The following is a 22,652-nucleotide window of genomic DNA, read 5'->3' as shown; positions in this document are numbered from 1 at the left end:
TAAGTACCATATATAAATATGAAGTTACACAAATATTTTTTATAAATCACAGTAATTTTTTTTTTTACAAAGATAATATTATTATCGATTGATCTGAATAATGAGAAGTGTACAGAAATATTGAAGTTGATAGGTTGTAATAAGAAAAGCGTTTTGTAGGGAAGTAGATCCATCGTCATCACAGAGTCTCTTTTTTACCTCCCTACTATGTAAAAAACCATGGGCCAGGTCACCCATGGCATCATTAAATTATCTACAATTTATCCAAGAGCGTTTTGAAGAATGAAGAATATCTAGTATTTCCGATACAATGTAGAATTTCTAAGTATTTCTGAATGCATAATTTCAAATTTCATACGATTCCCTCTGATGTTTCTACAATATTTTCTAGTCTACAAAACATCTTATATTTGTAAATTTCTAATGCAACAAAAGATAAAAGTAAATTACATGTATACATGGCAGTTGTTTCATTTCTAACAGAGTAAAAACCAATAACTATGTGTTTCCATTTAACATCAAAACCAAAAATATTGCTCACTATCTTCCATGTATGTTGTACATTCACACACTCAAAAATAACGTGGTGTGAATTTTCAACATTTTTTGTACATATTTTACACATATAATCACAATTTTTATTAATCTTACTTACAAAATAATTATTTGAAAGTAAATTATTTAACAATTTATAATTAAATTCAGAAATCTTTTTGTCTTGTAACAAAAATTCTTAATTGTATTTTGATTGCATGTTTGGTTTTTGAAATTTCTTCTTTATAAAATGATTATAAAAATCTTTAGTTGAGTATTTATTGCACGAGGGGGTATATAATTGTACTTGTTTCATCTAAAATCAAATTTGTTTTCATAATTCTTGAATATTGTTTTAATTATCTTATATTCGCACAACCAGTTATCTTTGTTTATCAATATGTCTGCTATTTCCTCGGGCGATTTTAAAGTTCCCGCCTCAGAGTATATGTCCTTAACAAACAAAATATTACTTTTGAGCCAAGTTCTGAAAGATACTGTTTTCCTTTTATATAAAAACATCAGGTTTGACCATATCGGTTGCTTCAAAAATGTTTCAGGGCTTAATTTGTTTTGTAAGTCTTTGCATGTGTTAAAACATGCAAAAGCTTGTTTATAGAATAGCGGCAGAGTTTTTAGTATTTCATAATTTTCAATTTTAGTTTCAGTTGTATTAATTAAATAGTTTATGTCTATGTTGATTGGAGTGCAATAACTATTTACGAAACTTTTAATACAATGTTTTATTTCTTTTAATCTGGGGACCCATGAGGCTTTTAATGCATTAATCTTAGATTCGACATCAGTAATACCTAGTCCGCCTTCTTTTACATGACCAATTACGTATTTCTTTTAATCCTATCAGTTTCATTCCAAATGAAATTATATATCAACTTATTAATGCTTTTGGTATAGTCTTCATTGGGAATTTCCAAAATACTTGGAACATATATGAGTTTTGATAATGCTAAAGAGTTTATAACAGTGCATTTCCCAAATAATGTTAATTTTCTTCTTTTCCAAGATTCGAATAGAGTGTCTATATCATGATAAATTTTCATCCAATTTTTATTATAACATTCAATTTTATCATGACCTACATGAATACCTAAACATTTTACTGCTTTGTTCGTGACTGATATACCCTCGATTTCTGTAAACATGTTTTTAAAAGGACCAAGCACAATACATTCAGTTTTACTTATGTTAACCTTAGATCCTGCATGAATACAGAACTTGTTTATTGTTTCTAAAGCATGCTTAAGTGATTCAATATTCTGTAGAGACAATGTCATGTCGTCGGCATGTTGTATATTTTTTACTTCTTTTTCCATGTAGTTAGCTTTAAAACATTGTATATTTTCATTATTCTTTATTTTTTCAGATAAAATTTCGGCAACAAAAAGATAGAGAATGGCTGATATTGGACAGCCTTGTCTTATTCCCCTTTTCATCCCGCATGATTTTGAAATCCATCCGTTATTCTTTAATCTAAATATTGGGCTTTGATATAAATTTTTTATCCAATTTAGAAAGTTTTCCCCGAAGTCGAATTTTTCTTATGTAGGGACCATGATTTAAACAAACTTGAATCTACACTATCTGAGGATGCTCCCATTTAAATTTGAGCCGGCTGGCCTGATAGTTTTTGAGAAGATTTTTTAAAAATTTTCTCTATATATTCCTATGTAAAACTTGACCCCCCTCTTGTGGCCCCTCCCTACCCCCGGGGACCATGATTTGAACAAACTTAAATCTACACTACCTGATGATGTCTCCACACAAGTTTAAGCTTTTCAGGCCTAATAGTTTTTTAGAAGAAGAATTTTGAAAAATACCAACAAATTTTCAATAATTCTCAATTATCTCCCCTTTAAAAAGAGTGTGGCCCTTCATTTGAACAAACTTGAATCCCCTTCACCTAGTGGTGCTTTGTGCCAAATTTGGTTGAAATCTGCCTAGTGGTTCTGGAGAAGAAGATGAAAATGTGAAAAGTTTATGACAACGACGACGACAACGACGACGACGACGACAACGACAGACAACGGACAAATTGTGATCAGAAAAGCTCACTTGAGCCTTTGGCTCAGGTGAGCTAAAAACATTAACACCGGTAAAACAAAATCAAAACAAATCCTCAGAACTGCCATACGTACAACATAATGCATACATTTTGCACTATGGATCATTTGAACCAGCGTGATCTAAAGCAATGAAAACTTTTTCATAAACTGTCCGATCATGTTTCTGCAATGAGTTCCTTAGCTCATGAAGAGTTATCTTCCCCCTTTTTTTTGTAATCAACAGAAGCATCTGGTAAGAGGTCTCTCTGACATTGTTATACTTTTCGTTGTCAATCTTTACGGCTTCTATGTCGGCTTCCTCCATCTTAAAGTCTCTGGCCACTTCAAAGAAGAGGTATCCAGAAACAAGTTCTTTGGCTACAGCACGTAGATTGTCAACTGTAAGTCTATAGTTTGCTAAAAAGCCAAAAAGTGTCATTGTGCATATTTAAAAGCTCTACAACTATGATGTCAATAAATTATTTTATGAAGAATGAATTTCATAAAGATTTAGAAAAAAATATTTCTTCATCGATTTCCAATAATTGTTAGGTTTAGCCATGTCTGGAACTAATGAATTAAAATATGAAAGAAAATTTGAAAGATTTACTCTAAATAAAGACCCATTTAAGAATTTTGTTATGGCACGTACATTCCTCCTTGATCAAGCTTTTAGAAATGAAACATATTTACTCTGATTGATTAACTGGGCAGTGACTGATATGGGATGATTCTGTGGTTGTTCCGGGAGGCTATCTGTTTTCAACCCTTCATTATTTAGATTAGACAACTGTCCTTCCTTTTGAATTTTCCTGGGAGAGATTTCTGTAGGTCCATCTGTTTTCAGATCCCCTTGTTTTGTCTTTTTGTTAGAGCTGGTACCATGCAAAAGATCCATTTCATTTGGATTTGCTCCAAGCATTTGAAGCTCAATAGGTTTTTTCTCAATCTGAGATTCACAGCCCTTTTGGAGCAGAGGTTGTGAATCAGATTCGAAATTAATTTTAACATCCTTACTTCTAAAAAATAAAACATTTACTGGGATCAATTTCTATAAACCACAACAGGCTTAAAATATCACATGAGTTCCCTACCAACGAAAGTTTGGCAATGGCAGTGAAATTAAAACAAACTATTGAAATGTAAATTCCAAATAAAATAATTGGCTTGGTGTTTTCATGATTAATAGAATTAAGAATATCAATAAGATATTCAATAAATTTTAAAATGGGCAAAAAGGTAATCTAGCTGAGTTATTTACCATAGGTATTATAAAAGTATAAAAAATATTTCTTACAGGTCACTTGCTGTTGACTTTGTAACCACAGAATCCACTTCACTCTCTAATCAAATAAATTTATAAACAATCTTATCAGATTTTATACAGTCTACAATAAATACAATAATAGGAGATACAGATAAGAAAAAAATCAAAAAATAAATTTGTTTGAAATAGGTGTTTCTCTTTAATATCTGTGGTCTCTGGCCTAATCTCTACAGAAAAATATCATGCAGGCAAAGCCTTTATTAACATCTTTTTGCAAAACCTTGTTATTTGGAAATTGTGTATGTGTGGGCAAAACAAATAGGACTGGTGAACCCTCTGAAGGATAAGACTCAGTCAAAAACATTAAAATAAAGTAAAGTAATATCACTTAAAGTTTGAGTAGCTGTATGATTGTAACATATTGTTCTTGAGTTGGGGGGGGGGGGGGGTTAGAGGGAGAGTTGCTATATATGAAAAGGTGATCAAAAAGATTAATGAATTTGTTCTAATAAAAAAGACATACCATTTCCTCCACTACACCAGAATTTTTTTGTTGAGCAAAACCCAATCATGATAACTACAATAATGAGCACAGTTGCACAAATGAATCCAGTAATAGTTAGGCTGCCATTTAGGTCTTCATCATCTGCAAAGTCAAGATATAATTAATTACGCAATGTCCACTCATTTAAATAACTTATTTAGCTAACGCAGGCCTATTACAACATCCAAATAAAATACAAAGCAAGGTAGTAACCATTCAAAGAACAGTTCTGCTAGCGCTGAGATTTATCATGAGACCTAGTCATTGGATCAAGATAAATTTAAACATATTTTACAATGAATTCTTACTAATGCAATATTCATATAGTTTTGAGAAAAATTTTCTAAAAATGATTTTTTTAAATTATCCTTTGTTTCAAAGAGTATACAAATCAAAACTTGCTTTCATTCTGTTTTACTGGATCTGGTTCGGAAGTTGTCGTGATACTTGGTCTGAAGTAGAATAAAAATATATCATAAATTCATCTTGCTGAACATTAAACTGAGACGTACATGCTTGTGAAATAGAATCAGATAATAATTAACAATGCTTTACAGTACGCGACAAACCTGGGGGTAGTTGGTCTGACTCCATCACATACGGTGTCACTAGTTGCTGTACACTGACTGACCTGGTACTGGTTGTACAGCGTACAATAATCAATATTCCAGTCCTACAATTGTAAAATAATTGTAAAAATGATCAATCTATTTTAAAAAAAATTTTAAAACAATTTTAAAACAACATTTGACAAAAGGAAAGTGCATGGAATAACCCAACAATTTTTTACACACCAAATGATATACTAGTATGTTATGACAAAGGAATCTTTTTTAGTCAGCTGACATACGGGTTGTAAAACATGCCCTTATCATCTTAATTAAAATAAAGAAGACAAAATACATGTACCAGTGAGTGAGGCTTTTTAGACACATCAGTGTGGAATTCATGTTTTAAAAGAAAGCATATAAAGGCCACTACAGAGGAAGCACTAGGCTTCATACAATATCAGACCATGTGCAGAATAGCACAAAATAAATGTTTACCTCTAAAGATATTGCCTCCTCGCCTTGGAGACACTTTTCACACTGTAAACACGTGTCAGCCTGGGTGTGATAATATTTATGGTCCTCCGGATCACACATGGGCTTTCCTCCCACCCCTTGGATGCTCCAGACCATGATTAAAAGAATCAACACTTTGAAACTCAACATTTCTTCTCCTGAAAAAGATAAACAAAAACTTTGCTATCAGACAACTATTCTCTCAGTTTTACATCATAATTTACTTAATCCTAAGATTTTGAAATTCATAATCAATCTTTATTGAAAACAGCTTAAACATTTAATGTTTTATTATATGAAAACCAAAACAAGAGGCCCACATGCCTTGACAGGCACCTAAGTAACATATAGCTGTCAGGGAGTTTTATGTTTGTATTTCAAGCTTCATTTTGGAGTCTATACCCTAATTCAAGACGCCTTTGGCTGAACCCCTCCCCCCTTTTATTATTCGGTGTATGAAAACATCAATTATTTAGAAAAAGGGGAGGGGCAAGAGTCAGAGGAATCTCAGAATTGTTATACCTAGCTCCAGGGGCAAAATATGGTAAACTTAAGGGTCATGAAATTCACAATTTAGGTAAAGGGCTTAACGGATATCATAACCATGCATGCATTTACCAATATTTTATAACCCCCTGCTGTGGAAGTAGAGTGGAAAATTTTCTATCAGACTAAGTACATGTTCAATATATGGCCTACGCCCCTTACTCAGGGGCCATGCATTTTACAATTTAGGTAGAGGGCTTCATGGACATTATCATCATATATATTTAGTTTTTCTAAATATTATATGGGAGTAGAAAAAGATTTTAAGATTTAATACATAAAGTTTTATTGTTTCCGAGTTTTTCCATGCAAATGTAATATTGTGGAAACATAAAACATACTTGCCAACCTCCAACATGTGAAAATCTGCTTTCTGTACCAGGTATTTGTATTTTTTAGAATATTAAAAATGTGATTGATTGAAATGTAAAAAAGCAATCCCTGTAGGAATCATATAGACATTCGATTTGTGTGTTTGTGTGCATTAGTAAAAAAAAACTTCTTTACATAATTTGTTATGCATTATTTATTCCTCTAGTGATATCAAAATTAAGAAAGTTTTAATTTGCGAATTTCATTTCAATTTTCTAATATGAGAGAGAGAGAGGGGGGGGGGGAGGTCTCCCATATATTCGATAATTCTCTTGGCACCTGGTCAGAGCAGCAGTGTTGTCACGCACACAAAATGTTGAAGTTATGTAATACTGTGGAATCATTTAAATTCGTGGGGGCCAATTTTCGTGAATTGTTGGTTTTTTACTTATTCGTGGGGATTTAATTTCGTGGGTCCGTCAGTTTTCACTTTTAGTAAAAAAGAATACTCTTTCTAATTTTTTTGTTTGTTGAGGATGTAAATTCGTGGGGAAGGGCTACACACGAATACCACGAAAATTGAGCCACCAGGAATTGTAATGATTCCACAGTATTTATACACAGGTGTATCCACAAGGATAACTTTTTTAAATGTGCTGTGCTTTTGATTTTCAATGTACAACATTTTATCTATTGTCAGAAAAGCTATTGAAAAACATTTTATTTCATCAATAAGTATATAATCAGCTGCAGCAAATGTGAAAAGATACCAATACGGAGATATTATGCTCAGGACAAAGCATTGTCCGATGACCTCTTATATGAAAACAATTATTATTGGATATAATTTTAATCTAATAAATCGGAACTTTAATTGTTCTTGTCTGGGAATAAAAATTTCAACTATGGCCCCACTTGATTTCAGACTTGTGACGACTGATTCTCTGAAGTCATCGGACAATGCCTTGCCTTTTATCTCTCCCGAACTGAGATCTTCTCATATTTGCTGACTATATACTTATTTATGAAATATTTTTTTAATCGCTTTGCTGTTACTAAATATAATGTTTTTCGATAGCTTTAACTAACATGTATATAGCAAATTAGAAATGCTGAGGTGGATTGCAAATACTTTTCCTATAACTACAGTTTCAATCAAATGTTTTCTCAAATTTGTTCCCGCCGTTTTCAAATGTTTTGACTGTAACATGTGAAATTGACGTACGCTGTATATTTCCAATCTTGCCAGTTAATGTTCCGCGGTCTTAAACTCTCGGTCAATGTTATGTTTGAAGAAATAAACTTGTGAATAAGTAGTTTAAATTAAAGCTGCATGGTCTGATTTTGAGGCATATTTTTTTATGCAATAAAAACATTGATTTTGTGTTGTATATGCACATCTATTTAAATGCATGCATATTCTAGGAGTTGAATCTGTTAAACTTTGTGGACTTCCTCTCTTTTCAGGGACATCCATATTTTCCGCATATTTGTGTACATATACATTGCGCATGCGCTTAGACCGCTTTTTGTTTTTCCGTTTGCCCAAAGAGAAACTATATTTATCTACTTTAAATGCTTATGACTTTAAACAGAGATTGAATCGAAGGGCGTTATTTGGTGAAAGTTCAATGACATATATGTTATGGTATTTTGTATTGCAAAAAAGAAATCTGTGTATTTTTTGGGACAAAAAATCGGGCCAAGCAGCTTTAAGCGATTAAAGATTAAACAGAGACAGGATGGCAGAAAAACATTAAAAGAAAGCCTAAATTATTGCAGTTTTGATTTAGGAAGAGAGGAAAGAAAACTGACAGCAATTAAAAAGATGGAGGATAAAAGTATAAATAGTCAAGCTCAAAACTGGACACTGAGACATCGGACATTCCGGTCCGGTGTAAAAAATGATGCATCGGGCCAAATGCGCTGCACATCGGTCAGGTCCGACGTCTTTCGCATAGACTGGCCAATGTTTTTTTTAAATTATATTTTGTTATATATTTAACATACCTGGATAATAGCTGCAGGTCTGTAGCTCCCGGTCTGAAAAAAATTCGGATGAACGACCTGGGAGCTACAGTGTCACCCATTGTAAAAATTGTGTATTTATTGCGCACAAAAACATGCACTAGTGTTGGTCTGATCAACCTTATTTATACACAAATTATGTGAAAACAATACAGAAAAGGTGAACACCATATTGCAAGACCTAAGATGCATCCACGGACCAAACTAAATATCCAAAGCCTAAACATAATATCAGAAATAAAATAATTGGAGAATAAAGTCGACAATAAATAATTATAAAGTGAAAGGACTGTGACCTTGACAAGCGGATGCTTACTTGGAATATATATCACAAAATTAATGTAGCATTGATTTTCTTTATGAAATTTGATAGAAATATTTTCCTTAATGTATTTCTGTGTTGAATTTTAAAGCCCTCTTGGGGCACCATTATTGGTCCAGTGGGGATGGAGGTCACTGTTTAACCAATTTATAGACAACACTATCTCAGGATGCTTGCAGTGTTGTCTCACAATATTAAGCATTGTACTTAAGAATTTACACATTTTCTCTATACAGTAGGTTCCACTTATCTAGTTAGTAATTCTGATATAATATTAAAACACCAAACCAATTCTTTTATTCATTCATTCATTCATTCATTCATTCATTCATTCATTCATTCATTCTTTATTTCCTCTTTCCAGAGATTGTTAACACATACATATCAAAAATATATTAGTAATAATTATAATAGTGTGACCCTGTTCATACTGATTTCCCAACCTTTTACACCGTACATTTGTTTAATTGGTTGAATCCACTCTTGTGTGAACACAATAACTGTCATAAAAGGCATTAGTTGCATTCAATGCACACGGATGGCTCACGTCTTTAATAGCTAAAAGCTACCGATATTCATAATTATTCTGAAAAGCTCACTAGACCTTCGGTTCAGGTGAGCTAAAAAAACACCAGGCTAAAGTAAGTTCAGTACTTTTTTGTGTGAAAACGATGCATGTGGTCCTAACTAAGTCTGGAATACAGTATAGGTTAGGGGAGTTCAAACCCTCTATCTTTATGGAGGGGTCTCTAATGCAGACACCTAACTGCTGAAGTTTGATATCTCAATGCCAACGACAACAAAATGGACAATGTAAACAAACTGACAAGTTTTGGGGCAGGTCTATTCGCCGGAATACGTAGTGACATGTATACAAAGGTCAATAACTTGTGTTAGGTATAAGCTATCACCATTCGGTTATCAGTTTTTTAATCTGTGGATACAGGGCTATCTAAGTATGTAAACTTATTTGATAGATACATGTTTGATATATAAAACCTTGACCGGAATGAGCTATGGTCGCAAAAATCAGCTGCCGGAATGACGAAGTCAACTTCATAAAACATCTAATATCTCAAAAAGTGTTTAATATTTTTTCATTCGGACACGATTTTTATGATCACAACGACCAGACCTATAAAATGTGGAAAAATTAAATCGATATCTTTAGATTTAGTATCCAAAAGCTTGACCGGAATTAAAATTGTTCGTTAAAAAAGAATGCTGTAATCGCCGCGTGCAGTCATCTCTAAATAATCACCTGTATCATAAAAACCTATAATTATATTTTCATTCGGTCAGGATTTTTTTCATCCTCAGGTATACACCTTTCGAGAAATATATAGTTTTACATATTAAACTAGATTTTTGTGGCTTAGGGACGCAGCAGTATGAAAATTTAACCAACTGTTGACAATAAATTATTAATAGGATAAAATGAATATTCAATTTGGTATATTAAGGCATTTATAATAATTACGATTTGTTATGAAAATACAGGTGTTATGTTATCAAAATCATTTTTAAAGTAAGAAATCTTTTAATGAACTGTATTAATTAAAAAATGAGGGGGGGGGGGAGGTGAGTATCTGAGTTATGCTTTAGCCTCGGCGTCGGCATCCGGACCTGGTTAAAGTTTTTGAAGCAAGTCCTGTATTAAAAGATTATTACTTAATTGTAATAAAATGTGTGATGCATCTGAGCATACTTAAGGCCTAAGCATACTTGGATACTGAATCGGCAATATTTTTACGTGACGCAAAAACCCAAAATGTTTCCTGTAGTCATTATATTAACCTGTGTTCCGTGGATTATGCTGGTAGAGAAGCAAAATTGATGTCTTAAAATCGAATGCGGTTACAGGGAGATAACTCACACATTTTCATTGTGACGTAACACCAACTACCCTTTATTTCAGTTATGACATCAAAATTTATATGACGTCATAATTGATTTCATTTTTTTTTTATTTCGCGGGTTTTTTTTTTAGTTTCATTAAAAAATAAGAGGACATAAGCATTTTATCAATTTCCACGAAAACGAAATCCGCATCATATGGTTTTGAATAGTGTTTTAGAAACATCAGATTACACATATTCTAAGATACGTTTTTCCTGAAATCGGTGGACTTGGAAAGATTTTAAATAAGATGTTTTCGTTTACATAATAGTAGTCCAAAATGAAGACTTTTGTTGCATTTTATTCTATTTTTAGATAGTTCATCAGAAATTAATAAAAGGGAATTATGATATTAATAGTGATATTATTTTCGAACATTTTAAGCATAAATAACCCCCATAATAGTCACATATAAAATGTACATATTTTCACGAAATTGTTTACATTTCATCAAAATGAAAATTGAAAATCATGAACTTTGAGACCTTTTGTAGTTATAAAACGGGACGGGCAAATTTCATTTGAATTTCATGAGAAAAAAGACTTTAGTATAGTGAACAAAACAAAATGGTATGTAACTTTGGTACAACCTCTAAGATATGCAAGCCGCAAACCTTACCTTAAGATTAGGTAACAAACCAGTTTTGATAAATTATTTATTAACCACTCTGGTTATATCTTAAAAGAGATGCAGAGCATACGTAATATTGCATTTTCATAAAGAAATCTTACTATAAAAAGTGTGGCGTACACACGTCACAACAACACACACACAACACACAATACACAGGGCAGTAACCATAACCTACATGAAATAACCGTCGTCCAGTCACGCTTCTAGAAACCACTGCACCGTGGCGAGACTGGTGAGAGACTGACAAATGAAAAGAGATTTCGTCATCTTCAAACCTATTAAAACATTGTAAATTATTGGAACATTGTGATGGCATTCCTTTCTTCAAGTCGTCTAAGATTTAACAGTTCGATATTACTGAGTTTCTTCATATCAGACTCCTACCAATGGTTACAGTACTGATATACAAAATTCATTGGGAGTGGTTTAAGTACGATATATGTCTCAAATACTTTCATACAGTACTATTTTTGGCATATATCCATTACACATATCTACGCAATACAAAAATGATAGTCGTCAAAATGAGTTGTGCGCCTTTTGTTTATTGTTGTACATGTATAAACTATGTTTCAACTGAAACACTGATTTTCTTAAAAGTCTTGTAGAACTTAGACTTGAAAACGTGGAAAAAAACCTTCGTTACCTCTGTTAACCTTTAAATCGATTTCATTGATTATACTGATAAATTGACTGTCTTAAAATAAAATAAAGTGTTTAAGAAATATTGATTTAGAAATTATTAAAATGAATTTATGATGTCACTTCATCGAAATATATATGCATGCAATTTCTCCCTCGAAATTTGAACAAATCACCAGTTGTTTTGGTAACTTTTTGAACTTTTTAAAGTTTGTTTCATGTATTGTTGCTTTTATGCTAGTGTCCTTTCTGTTTAGTCATGTTTTATTTTTGGCATATATCCATTACATATATCTAGGCAATACAAAAATGATAGTCGTCAAAGTGAGTTGAACGCCTTTTGATTTTCATAAAAGTCTTGTAGAACTTAGACTTGAAAACGTGAAAAAAACCTTCGTTACTTCTGATAATCTTTAATCAAATTACATTGATTATACTGATAAATTGACTGTCTTAAAATAAGATAAAGTGTTTAAGAAATATTGATTTAGAAATTATTAAAATGAATTTATGATGCCACTTCATCGAAATACATATGCATGTAATTTCTCCCTCGAAATTTGAACAAATCACCAGTTGTTTTGATAACGTTTTGCACTTTTAAAAGTTTGTTTCATGTATTATTGCTTTGATGCTAGTGTCCTTTCTGATTAGTCATGTTGTATGTTTTATTTGATAAAATAAAATATATCAGAAAGGACACTAGTAACAACTCTGCATCTATAGTGACAGTAATCTTTATTTACCTCAAATAAATACCAAGGCAACACCCACGCGATAAGAGTTAATAATGTACTTACCATGCACTCCTCCCACAAACACGAAAGTGGACAGAAAAAACAAACGGAGGTCCTGCATTTCACACAACCCACAATACCATCAGATATATAATGGAGGAAGAGCTCCCATAGGCTTGGGTTATATTCTCAAACGTTTACCTTCCTTAAGGAAGCATTAATCCTATGTCTACAATAAACATCCTATTTTATTTACCTGCAGATTCTTAATGTATATTTATTTTATAGGCTGTACTAGTATACTCGTGCATCTGCTCTTATAATACTGACCATTAATCAAATTAGTTTTTGATTTGCATTGTGGTCTTCATATCTTCCGAACATATCTACGAGCATTCCCACAGTTCACGGGTTCTGAGTCTTCGTGGCGTAGATCAATACGCTTGTTAACACTGATCCAGTTCAAAAACGTCTGCATTTTTGAATTTTGAATAATCTAGAAGCGAGTCTGAAAAATACTATTCTTATCTTTGTGTTTGTTTTACGAGATATTTTTATTTTGCAGCAGGATATTTTTAAAAGTTTACATACTTTCATACAACTCATATTCACATCTTGTGTGAATATACACAAAACCTACGAGAAAACATAGCGGCTGAGAATACAAGTGCATGCTACATGAAGAAATTTATTCGTTTAGTATTTTGGTAAAAAGAATCTGGAAGTAAATGATTTTTTTATATTTCTGGAATCCATTTAGACATCGTCCACGAAATCAAACGAGTCCTGATCGATTTATTTTATTCTGCCAATACCAATTCGGCTACTACATTTAATACAGTTGATAAAGTGTGTCCTTTTGCCCACTTGAAAAGTTTCATTATACAATTAACAATCATAGTGTCAACTTATATTTGAAATTATTCATCTTGTTCTTCAAAAGTTTCATTCCTTTCTATTCGATTCAGAGCTTCAACTTGTATTTGAAATTACCGTCTTATTGACATCTAAAGACTGTACAAGCGTCAATGATGTTTGTACTCCACCTTCTCCACAACACCCCGAGGAGTGGACCCTTTCGGACTCACAACCATAATAACCCGTTAGAATATTGGTAAATAAAGTATCCTTGGGATAGCATCGATCTACAATTTTTAATTAAAATGGCACTGGCCGTCTATGGAAATTTGTTAGGCTGTAAGGTAAATAGAAGATAGAATATATACTGTATACTTTAACAAACTGAACATTCAAAAAAATCCGTTGACGGTCATGCATCAAAATGACACTACTTGTGTCATGTTGCCGTCTTAATTTTGCAGCTCGCCGTCTACAGATCTTTAGACTGCAAACATGTGATGTGTTTAACCAATGCCTGGTATGAGGCAAAACATAAAACACAAAATACTATGTTCTTTCGTTCGTTCAAGGGTTTCAAAGGTTTCATGTTCCTTTTATATCGCGTAATGTACAGTATATATCACATCTGTAGAACACATACATAATCGTACTTTTATATTTTTTAGGAGAAGATCTAATCGTCGTGGTGACAAATTTACCGTCAGATATCTAGTATGAAACTTGTTTGTCATGTTTAGTGTATTTTAGTCTACCAAAATCTTTACAGTATTTAGAATTTAACTTGCATGTTCGAACGACTTTCATGCAACGTCTGCAATTTAGCCTCATATTACTCAAGGTATTTCTTTTAAAAATGGCATGTAAGATACAGACATTTAAAGATCTTTTCACAAATAAAGAATTTTGTATGGTTTTTAAGTCTACAACACAATGAACAACGTTTTTTTAAATCTGTAAATATTTTCTGAACCAGAGAATATCGTTAAATTGCCATGAATATTGTAGGTAAGATCCTAAAATGATGTGTTATGGTGCATGATTTAATAAAATATAATATTATGTTCCTTTGTCTTAAACTAATAAGTTTTAGAGGCATCTGATCTGAAACACAATTTACGAAAAAGGCAAGCAAATGTACAATTAATATGGTTGCTTTTAAAAAATTAAATTACTTTTATCAGTATATTGAAGAAAAATTATTTGACTAACTCAAATTTTTGAAAGATTTTCTCGATCTAAGTAAAGGTTATCACTTGTTACCATTTCATCTCACCTACAATTTTAATTCACCTACCATTTTATCTTACCTACCATTTTATCTCACCTACCATTTTCCTGAGTGACCACGCCTTTTACGGCTGGCCTTCGTTGCCCAACACCTACAACTGGTTTGTTCCCGTTTTGCACACATTTGAAAATTAGGTATCGAAAAAATGTGTGCGAAACGGGAATTTGACCAGGTAAGATAATTGCTTAATTGCTATAGTCTATATTACAGTTCCTGTGAGGACTATTGACAATGAAATAAGTAAAACATATGTACTCCCAATTGATATTTACATCTATTTTATGTTACAATATAAACTGCATAAAAGCACATTTACATAACAATTGACATGCATGTTCTTGAATTTAATTTCAAACATCAATCTGGTCATGAACAATTTCATTAATTTAATTAAACAAGAAAGGTTATTGCAAAAATGTTGGATAGATAATGCTTTTGTTTTACTCTGTCTATAGGAAGTACATGTACATGTTAAAAGTTTGAAGAGAAAATATATCTTAATACTAGTATTCAATTATTGCTGACATAAATTGAGGAAATGTGTCTAGAGAAAACGCTGCTAAATATTTTTCATTTATGCTGTGGCTTGAATATTCGAAGACAATAGACAAACAGTATGGTGATATGATAATAAATAGGCAATTTTATATGCTTCGAAAACTGTAAAGATATTTTCGCAAAACCTATCAAATGTAGACCTTATTCATGCATGTTCATTCTTCCTCAGATTGAAGTATTATAAACATCCGTTTTAGGGATACACATTAACATTTTTCTTCCTGTTCAGTATATGCGACAATATATAACTATTGGGAAGGAAAACATGGAATATACACATTTTTCCAAAAGAAGTCACAAAGTTGTACAATCTACACGAAAAAACATATTAATATTATAAGATTTATTTTAGTTCAAATTTATTTTAAAAAGTAATGTTTTTTTAATTATTGCACATATTTTACAAGTATTTTGACGATATGCCCTGTTTAATACAATGAAAAGCATATTTTGAGGAAGAAGGTTGTTAACAAAATACTTTTAAAAACAATCGTTTTCATAGGCCTTTGAACACATGCAGTGAACACTGAAAACATTAACTTGATCATACTGGCTATTGAAAACTACATGTAAGTCAATATCTACGAAAAAGGCTAAAAACTACAACTCGCGGCCAAATATTTTCTCCGAACACAATGTTAAATCGATCTCGATTTAAGATAAAAATATCTTTTTCTTCATATAGATCAAACAATTTGTTGAATTTTGTTTAAATTAATGATATATCGAATTGAAAAAAGGAACATTGAAATATGGAGGTATTCATGCTACTTAAACTGATATTGAAACAACAAAACCACAGTCAACTATATGTTGCTCAACATATTATTGCATGTTATAGATGTTATAAGTGTTGTCACTTTATCACTGGGAAAACTCCAAATCATCAAGAAATCAATCAGAAAGATGTTATTTCACTTGAATTTCCTTGCTACAATCCATCAGCTATTCTATTATAAATATTAATGCAAAGAAGTTTAAGTCGATTGCTAAAAGCTGTACGCCTTACATGAGGACTTGAGGACAGCAATTCTTTACTTGAATATAGGTATAGTTTGTAGGAACTCAGAGTCTAGTATTCTTTGAAACTAACACAATTCAGCACTAAACCTGGGAACACTTCGTTGTCCGACACCTACAACCAACAAAGGATAGTGCGAGTCCAGATTTCAAAACAAAGCCCGAATTCCAGATGTTTGAGGGATAAAGGTGTATGTATATTGCTGTTATTATACCTCCTTACCTCGACGTGTTCTGAATCTAATAGCATGTTTTCTGATTCGTTTACACTGGCCCTTGACTTGATTTCTTTTTAATCTACCATAGTTCGTGATCCACACGGCACCATTTTCTGCTGACTTGCAGATATTAACAAATGAATCTGTTAAAAAAGAACCATTTCAATGATTCCTAACATCTGTGATAGGCGAGGTGTTATCTAATCTTAAACAAGAGGCCCATGGGCCACATCGCTCACCTGAGGAACAATAGGTATGATGAAGTCAGCTTAATGGAGTCATAATACAAACAATCTGGACAATGTACAATAATACATGTAGATCCTGTATAAATAAAATCCATTTCCCCCCCTTGGAACTCGGATAGCCTTGATTGCTGCCAATATTTACAAGAGCAGACTTTAATCACCACTACTGCACATATATAGGGACTCAACGTTACCCAGGCAGGGATGACCGCACACCTATGCAACTCAACAGGTACCAACGTTTACGCAAGCAGGGATAACGCAAGCAGGGATGACCGCACACTTGCGCCAACAGCTCAACCTAACGCAAGCAGGGAGTGCCGCACACTTGCGCTAGAAAAGCCAGAACACCAGCAGGGATGACCATACACTAGTGTTCCGCCGCAACCACCACCAATTCAAGCAGGTATGACCGCACTCTTGTATTAATGCGATACAGGGCAGGAATGACCGCACTCTCTGTATCTTATGTTAGAAAACACAAAGATTCGATAGGGCAGGGATGTCCACACTCTCAATCTATCCGTACCTGTTCAAGTTTAACCCCAGACAGTAGCTCGTCGTAATGCAATAGACACTGTCCCTATATATGTGCCGGCCTAAAAAAATTCATAGTGTCTAAAAATTGGAAATCAAAAATAAACAAACTAATCCGGCCTAACCCAAAACTACTTATGCAGAACAACTTATATACATTGAATATTTATTATTGTATAATCATAAAAATAATCATCACAATAATTGGTTAACAGTGGATGCATTAATTAAAATAATCAAGAATCAATAAATCAAGGGCAATAACTCAATACAGTAATACAAAAAGATTCTAATGAAAAAATAGCTGCCTGCTTCAATTTTATAGTCATATCACATGTTGAGTATTGCAGTTTTCAAAAAGATCCTTTACAATTGTTTATATATGGGAGATTTAGCATCAAACTCTGAACCTTCTTGTGAGGCCAAAGAATTGTCCTGGAGCCAAAGTCTTAACAATTATAAAGAATCATCTTGCTAATTAGTTTCTGAGAAGAAGATTTTTTAAGATTTACTCTCTATATTCCTATGTAAAACTTTAACACCCCCCCTCAATGTGGCCTCATCCTATCCCCAGGGATCATGATTTTCACAACTTTGAATCTACACTACCTGAGGATACTTCCACACAAGTTTCAGCTTTCCTGGCTGATTAGTGTCTGAGAAGAAGATTTTTAAATATTTACTCTATATATTCCTATGTAAAACTTCGACCCCCCCCCCATTGTGCACCACCCTACCCCCAGGGATAATGATTTTCACAACTTTGAATCTACACTGCCTGAGGATGCTTCCACAAAAGTTTCAGCTTTCCTGGCCGATTGGTTCCTAAGAAGAAGATTTTTAAAGATTTACTCTATATATTTCTATGTAAAATTTTAACACAACACCCCCCCCAATGTGGCCTCACCCTACCCCCAGGGGTCATGATTTTCACAACTTTGAATCTACACTACCTGAGGAATCTTCCACACAAGTTTCAGCTTTCCTGGCTGTTTAGTTTCTGAGAAGAAGATTTTTAAAGATTTACTCAATATTTTCCTACGTAAAACTTAAACCCCCCATTGTGGCCCCACCCAACCCCCAGGGGTCATGATTTTCACAACTTTGAATCTACACTACCTGAGGGTGCATCCACACAAGTTTCAGCTTTCCTGGCTGTTTAGTTTCTGAGAAGAAGATTTTTAAAGATTTACTCTATATATTTCTGTGTAAAATTTTAACCCCCCCCCCAATGTGGCCTCACCCTACCCCCAGGGGTCATGATTTTCATAACTTTGAATCTACACTACCTGAGGATGCTTCCACAACTGTAAAACTTCGACCCCACATTGTCGGTCCACCCTACCCCCGGGGGTCATGAATTTCACAACTTTGAATCTACACTACCTGAGGATGCTTCCACACAAGTTTCAGCTTTCCTGGCTGTTTAGTTTTGGAGAAGAAGATTTTTAAAGATTTACTTTATATATTCCTATGTAAAACTTTAACCCCCCATTGTGGCCCCATCCTACTCCCGGGGGTCATGAATTTCACAACTTTGAATCTACACTACCTGAGGGTGCTTCCACACAAGTTTCAGCTTTCCTGGCTGTTTAGTTTCTGAGAAGAAGATTTTTAAAGATTTACTCTATATATTCCTATGTAAAACATTGACCCCCCCCCATTGTGGCCCCACCCTACCCCCGGGGGTCATGAATTTCACAACTTTAAATCTACACTACCTGAGGATGCCTCCACACAAGTTTCACCTTTCCTGGCTCTGTGGTTCTTGAGAAGAAGATTTTTGAAAATTTCTCGAAATTTTTCATTAATTTCTAATTATCTACCCTTGAAAACGGGCGTGACCCTTGATTTTCACAACTTTGAATCCCTTTTGACTAAGGATGATTTGTGCCAAGTTTGGTTGAAATTGGCCTAGTAGTTCTTGAGAAGATGTTGAAAATGTGAAAAGTTTACGGACAGACGGACGGACAGACGGACAGACGGACGACAGACAAAATATGATCAGAATAGCTCACTTGAGCTTTCAGCTCAGGTGAGCTAAAAAGAAAGGTCTTGTCTATCGGCTGAAGCTTTTTTGTATAATATTTTGATCTTTGTATAAACATCTTGAAAGGTTACTCGGTAACTAGGTTACAAAAATAATTGTTTTTGAAAGATATGAAATAAAAACCAAGTTGAAAGTTGTAAAGTAAGTGAATTGTTGACATGAATAAAAAAGTTTACTGGAAGTAATAAAGTTTGTACATTATCTGAAAAAAAAACAACAAGATAACTATTATATTGCGCTTCTTTATAAAATATACAAAGTAAAATTCAATTACAATGTACATAACTATGAATTGAATCAAAGTTTATTTTTATTATTAATAAGTCCTTACAACGAATGGGACAAAAACCAAATTGTTTATCGATAATGCCCTGTTTTAATTTTATTCTGGTGAAAATGGAATTTATTTAAGTTTTTAAAACCAAATCCGCGTGGCATCCTGTTTTTTCTCTGGAAATCTGTTACACCATTGACTAGTGAAGATGCCGGAAACTTTATCAGTCGAGATAGAAACTGAAATTGGGTTGTTCCAAATTTTAGAGATGCAATTTCGCAGAAAATAAGCCTATACAAAGTGATTAAAATCATTACAATTCAGTCCACCCAGTTTTTTTTGTTATAAAAAGTTATATTTTTTCCTGATATGATAAAAACGTTAAAAAGTCTTGCGTAAAAAAACGTAGGTAAAAATATTATATATGTTTTACATGGGATTGAAGGACTACCCCCCAAGTTATAATTTCCTATGAGGAAATATTTTCCTGGTAAGTTCATGCAACCGGAAGATTTCGGACATCCAGATGAACAACTGACCTTTGGGTACACATTTCAGGTTAGAAAGCTGAATGGCTGAAACTTTGTCATCATTCAAACCTATCCAAACATTGTAAATTATTAGAACATTGTGATGGCATTCCTTTCTTCAAGTGGCCAAAATTTTACAGGTGATAATTTGATATAAGTGAGCTTCTTCATATCAGACTCTTACCAATGGTTACAGTACTGTTATATAAAATTCATTGGCAGTGGTTTAAGTACGATATATGCCTCAAATACTTTCATACAGTACTGTTTTGGCATATATCCATTACACATATCTACGAAATACAAAAATGATAGTCGTCAAAGTGAGTTGTACGCCTTTTGTTTGTTGTTGTACATTTATAAACTATGTTTCAACTGATAACACTGATTTACTTAAAAGTCTTGTAGAACTTAGACTTGAAAACGTGAAAAACCCTTCGTTACCTCTGTTAATCTTTAATTAAATTACATTGATTATACTGATAAATTGACTGTCTTAAAATGAAATAAAGCGTTTAAGAAATATTGATTTAGAAATTATTAAAATGAATTTATGATGTCACCTCATCGAAATACATATGCATGTAATTTCTCCCTCGAAATTTGAAAAAATCACCAGTTGTTTTGATAACTTTTTGCACTTTTAAAAGTTTGTTTCACGTATTATTGTTTATATGCTAGTGTCCTTTCTGATTAGTCATGTTGTATATCTATTCGATAAAATGAAATATATCAGACAGGACACTACATGTAGTAACAACTCTGCATCTATAGTGACAGTAATCTTTATTTACCTCAAATAAATACCAAGGCAACATACGCGATAAGAGTTAATAATGCGGCAGGAATGACCGCACTCTCTGTATCTTATGTTAGAAAACACAAAGATTCTACCCCCAGGGGTCATGATTTTCACAACTTTGAATCTACACTACCTGAGGATACTTCCACACAAGTTTCAGCTTTCCTGGCTGATTAGTGTCTGAGAAGAAGATTTTTAAATATTTACTCTATATATTCCTATGTAAAACTTCGACCCCCCCCCCCCCCCCCCATTGTGCACCGCCCTACCCCCAGGGATAATGATTTTCACAACTTTGAATCTACACTGCCTGAGGATGCTTCCACAAAAGTTTCAGCTTTCCTGGAATATTAGTTTCTGAGAAGAAGATTTTTAAAGATTTACTCTATATATTTCTATGTAAAATTTTAACACCCCCCCCCCCAATGTGGCCTCACCCTACCCCCAGGGGTCATGATTTTCACAACTTTGAATCTACACTACCTGAGGATGCTTCCACACAAGTTTCAGCTTTCCTGGCTGATTAATTTCTGAGAAGAAGATTTTTAAAGATTAACTCAATATTTTTCTATGTAAAACTTCGACCCCCCATTGTGGCCCCACCCAACCCCCGGGGGTCATGATTTTCACAACTTTGAATCTACACTACCTGAGGATGCTTCCACAAAAGTTTCAGCTTTCCTGGCATATTAGTTTCTGAGAAGAAGATTTTTAAAGATTTACTCTATATATTTCTATGTAAAATTTTAACAACCCCCCCCAATGTGGCCTCACCCTACCCCCAGGGGTCATGATTTTCATAACTTTGAATCTACACTACCTGAGGATGCTTCCACAACTGTAAAACTTCGACCCCACATTGTGGGTCCACCCTACCCCCGGGGGTCATGAATTTCACAACTTTGAATCTACACTACCTGAGGATGCTTCCACACAAGTTTCAGCTTTCCTGGCTGTTTAGTTTTGGAGAAGAAGATTTTTAAAGATTTACTTTATATATTCCTATGTAAAACTTTGACCCCCCCTTGTGGCCCCATCCTACTCCCGGGGGTCATGAATTTCACAACTTTGAATCTACACTACCTGAGGGTGCTTCCAAACAAGTTTCAGCTTTCCTGGCTGTTTAGTTTCTGAGAAGAAGATTTTTAAAGATTTACTCTATTTATTCCTATGTAAAACTTTGACCCCCCCCCCCATTGTGGCCCCACCCTACCCTCGGGGGTCATGAATTTCACAACTTTAAATCTACACTACCTGAGGATGCCTCCACACAAGTTTCACCTTTCCTGGCTCTGTGGTTCTTGAGAAGAAGATTTTTGAAAATTTCTCGAATTTTTTCATTAATTTCTAATTATCTACCCTTGAAAACGGGCGTGACCCTTGATTTTCACAACTTTGAATCCCTTTTGACTAAGGATGATTTGTGCCAAGTTTGGTTGAAATTGGCCTAGTAGTTCTTGAGAAGATGTTGAAAATGTGAAAAGTTTACGGACAGACGGACGGACAGACGGACGACAGACAAAATGTGATCAGAATAGCTCACTTGAGCTTTCAGCTCAGGTGAGCTAAAAAGAAAGGTCTTGTCTATCGGCTGAAGCTTTTTTGTATAATATTTTGATCTTTGTATAAACATCTTGAAAGGTTACTCGGTAACTAGGTTACAAAAATAATTGT

General features: G+C 33.6%; 2 protein-coding genes across 2 annotated transcripts in view; one reads left to right on the top strand and one right to left on the bottom strand.

The window, feature by feature from the left end:
* LOC128156214 (FAD-dependent oxidoreductase domain-containing protein 1-like) overlaps positions 1 to 22,652 on the top strand; it is a 312,439-nt gene that overhangs the window by 51,257 nt on the left and 238,530 nt on the right. The gene's annotated exons all lie outside the window — the stretch shown is intronic.
* On the bottom strand, positions 2,713 to 5,622 carry LOC128156223 (uncharacterized). Its single transcript, XM_052818282.1, has 7 exons — positions 5,455 to 5,622; positions 4,978 to 5,081; positions 4,811 to 4,860; positions 4,388 to 4,510; positions 3,895 to 3,940; positions 3,291 to 3,616; positions 2,713 to 3,014 (listed from the first exon to the last, which is right to left on the bottom strand). The coding sequence occupies exons 1-7, from the start codon at positions 5,620 to 5,622 to the stop codon at positions 2,713 to 2,715; spliced, it is 1,119 nt and encodes a 372-aa protein (XP_052674242.1).

Source organism: Crassostrea angulata, chromosome 7, assembly GCF_025612915.1.
Source record: "Crassostrea angulata isolate pt1a10 chromosome 7, ASM2561291v2, whole genome shotgun sequence".
NCBI classification, from domain to species: domain Eukaryota; kingdom Metazoa; phylum Mollusca; class Bivalvia; order Ostreida; family Ostreidae; genus Magallana; species Magallana angulata.
This window is presented reverse-complemented; position numbering and strand designations above follow the sequence as displayed.

Bases quoted from the DNA above. Each gene is read 5' to 3' on its own strand.
- LOC128156223 (XM_052818282.1), bottom strand. From the start codon at position 5,622: ATGTTGAGTTTCAAAGTGTTGATTCTTTTAATCATGGTCTGGAGCATC. The intron at 3,617-3,894 runs GTAAGAAATATT...TTTATTTTTTAG, and splicing joins AAGTCAACAGCAAGTGACCT to AAGTAAGGATGTTAAAATTA. The intron at 3,015-3,290 runs GTAAATATGTTT...TTGGCTTTTTAG, and splicing joins TGCCCAGTTAATCAATCAGA to CAAACTATAGACTTACAGTT.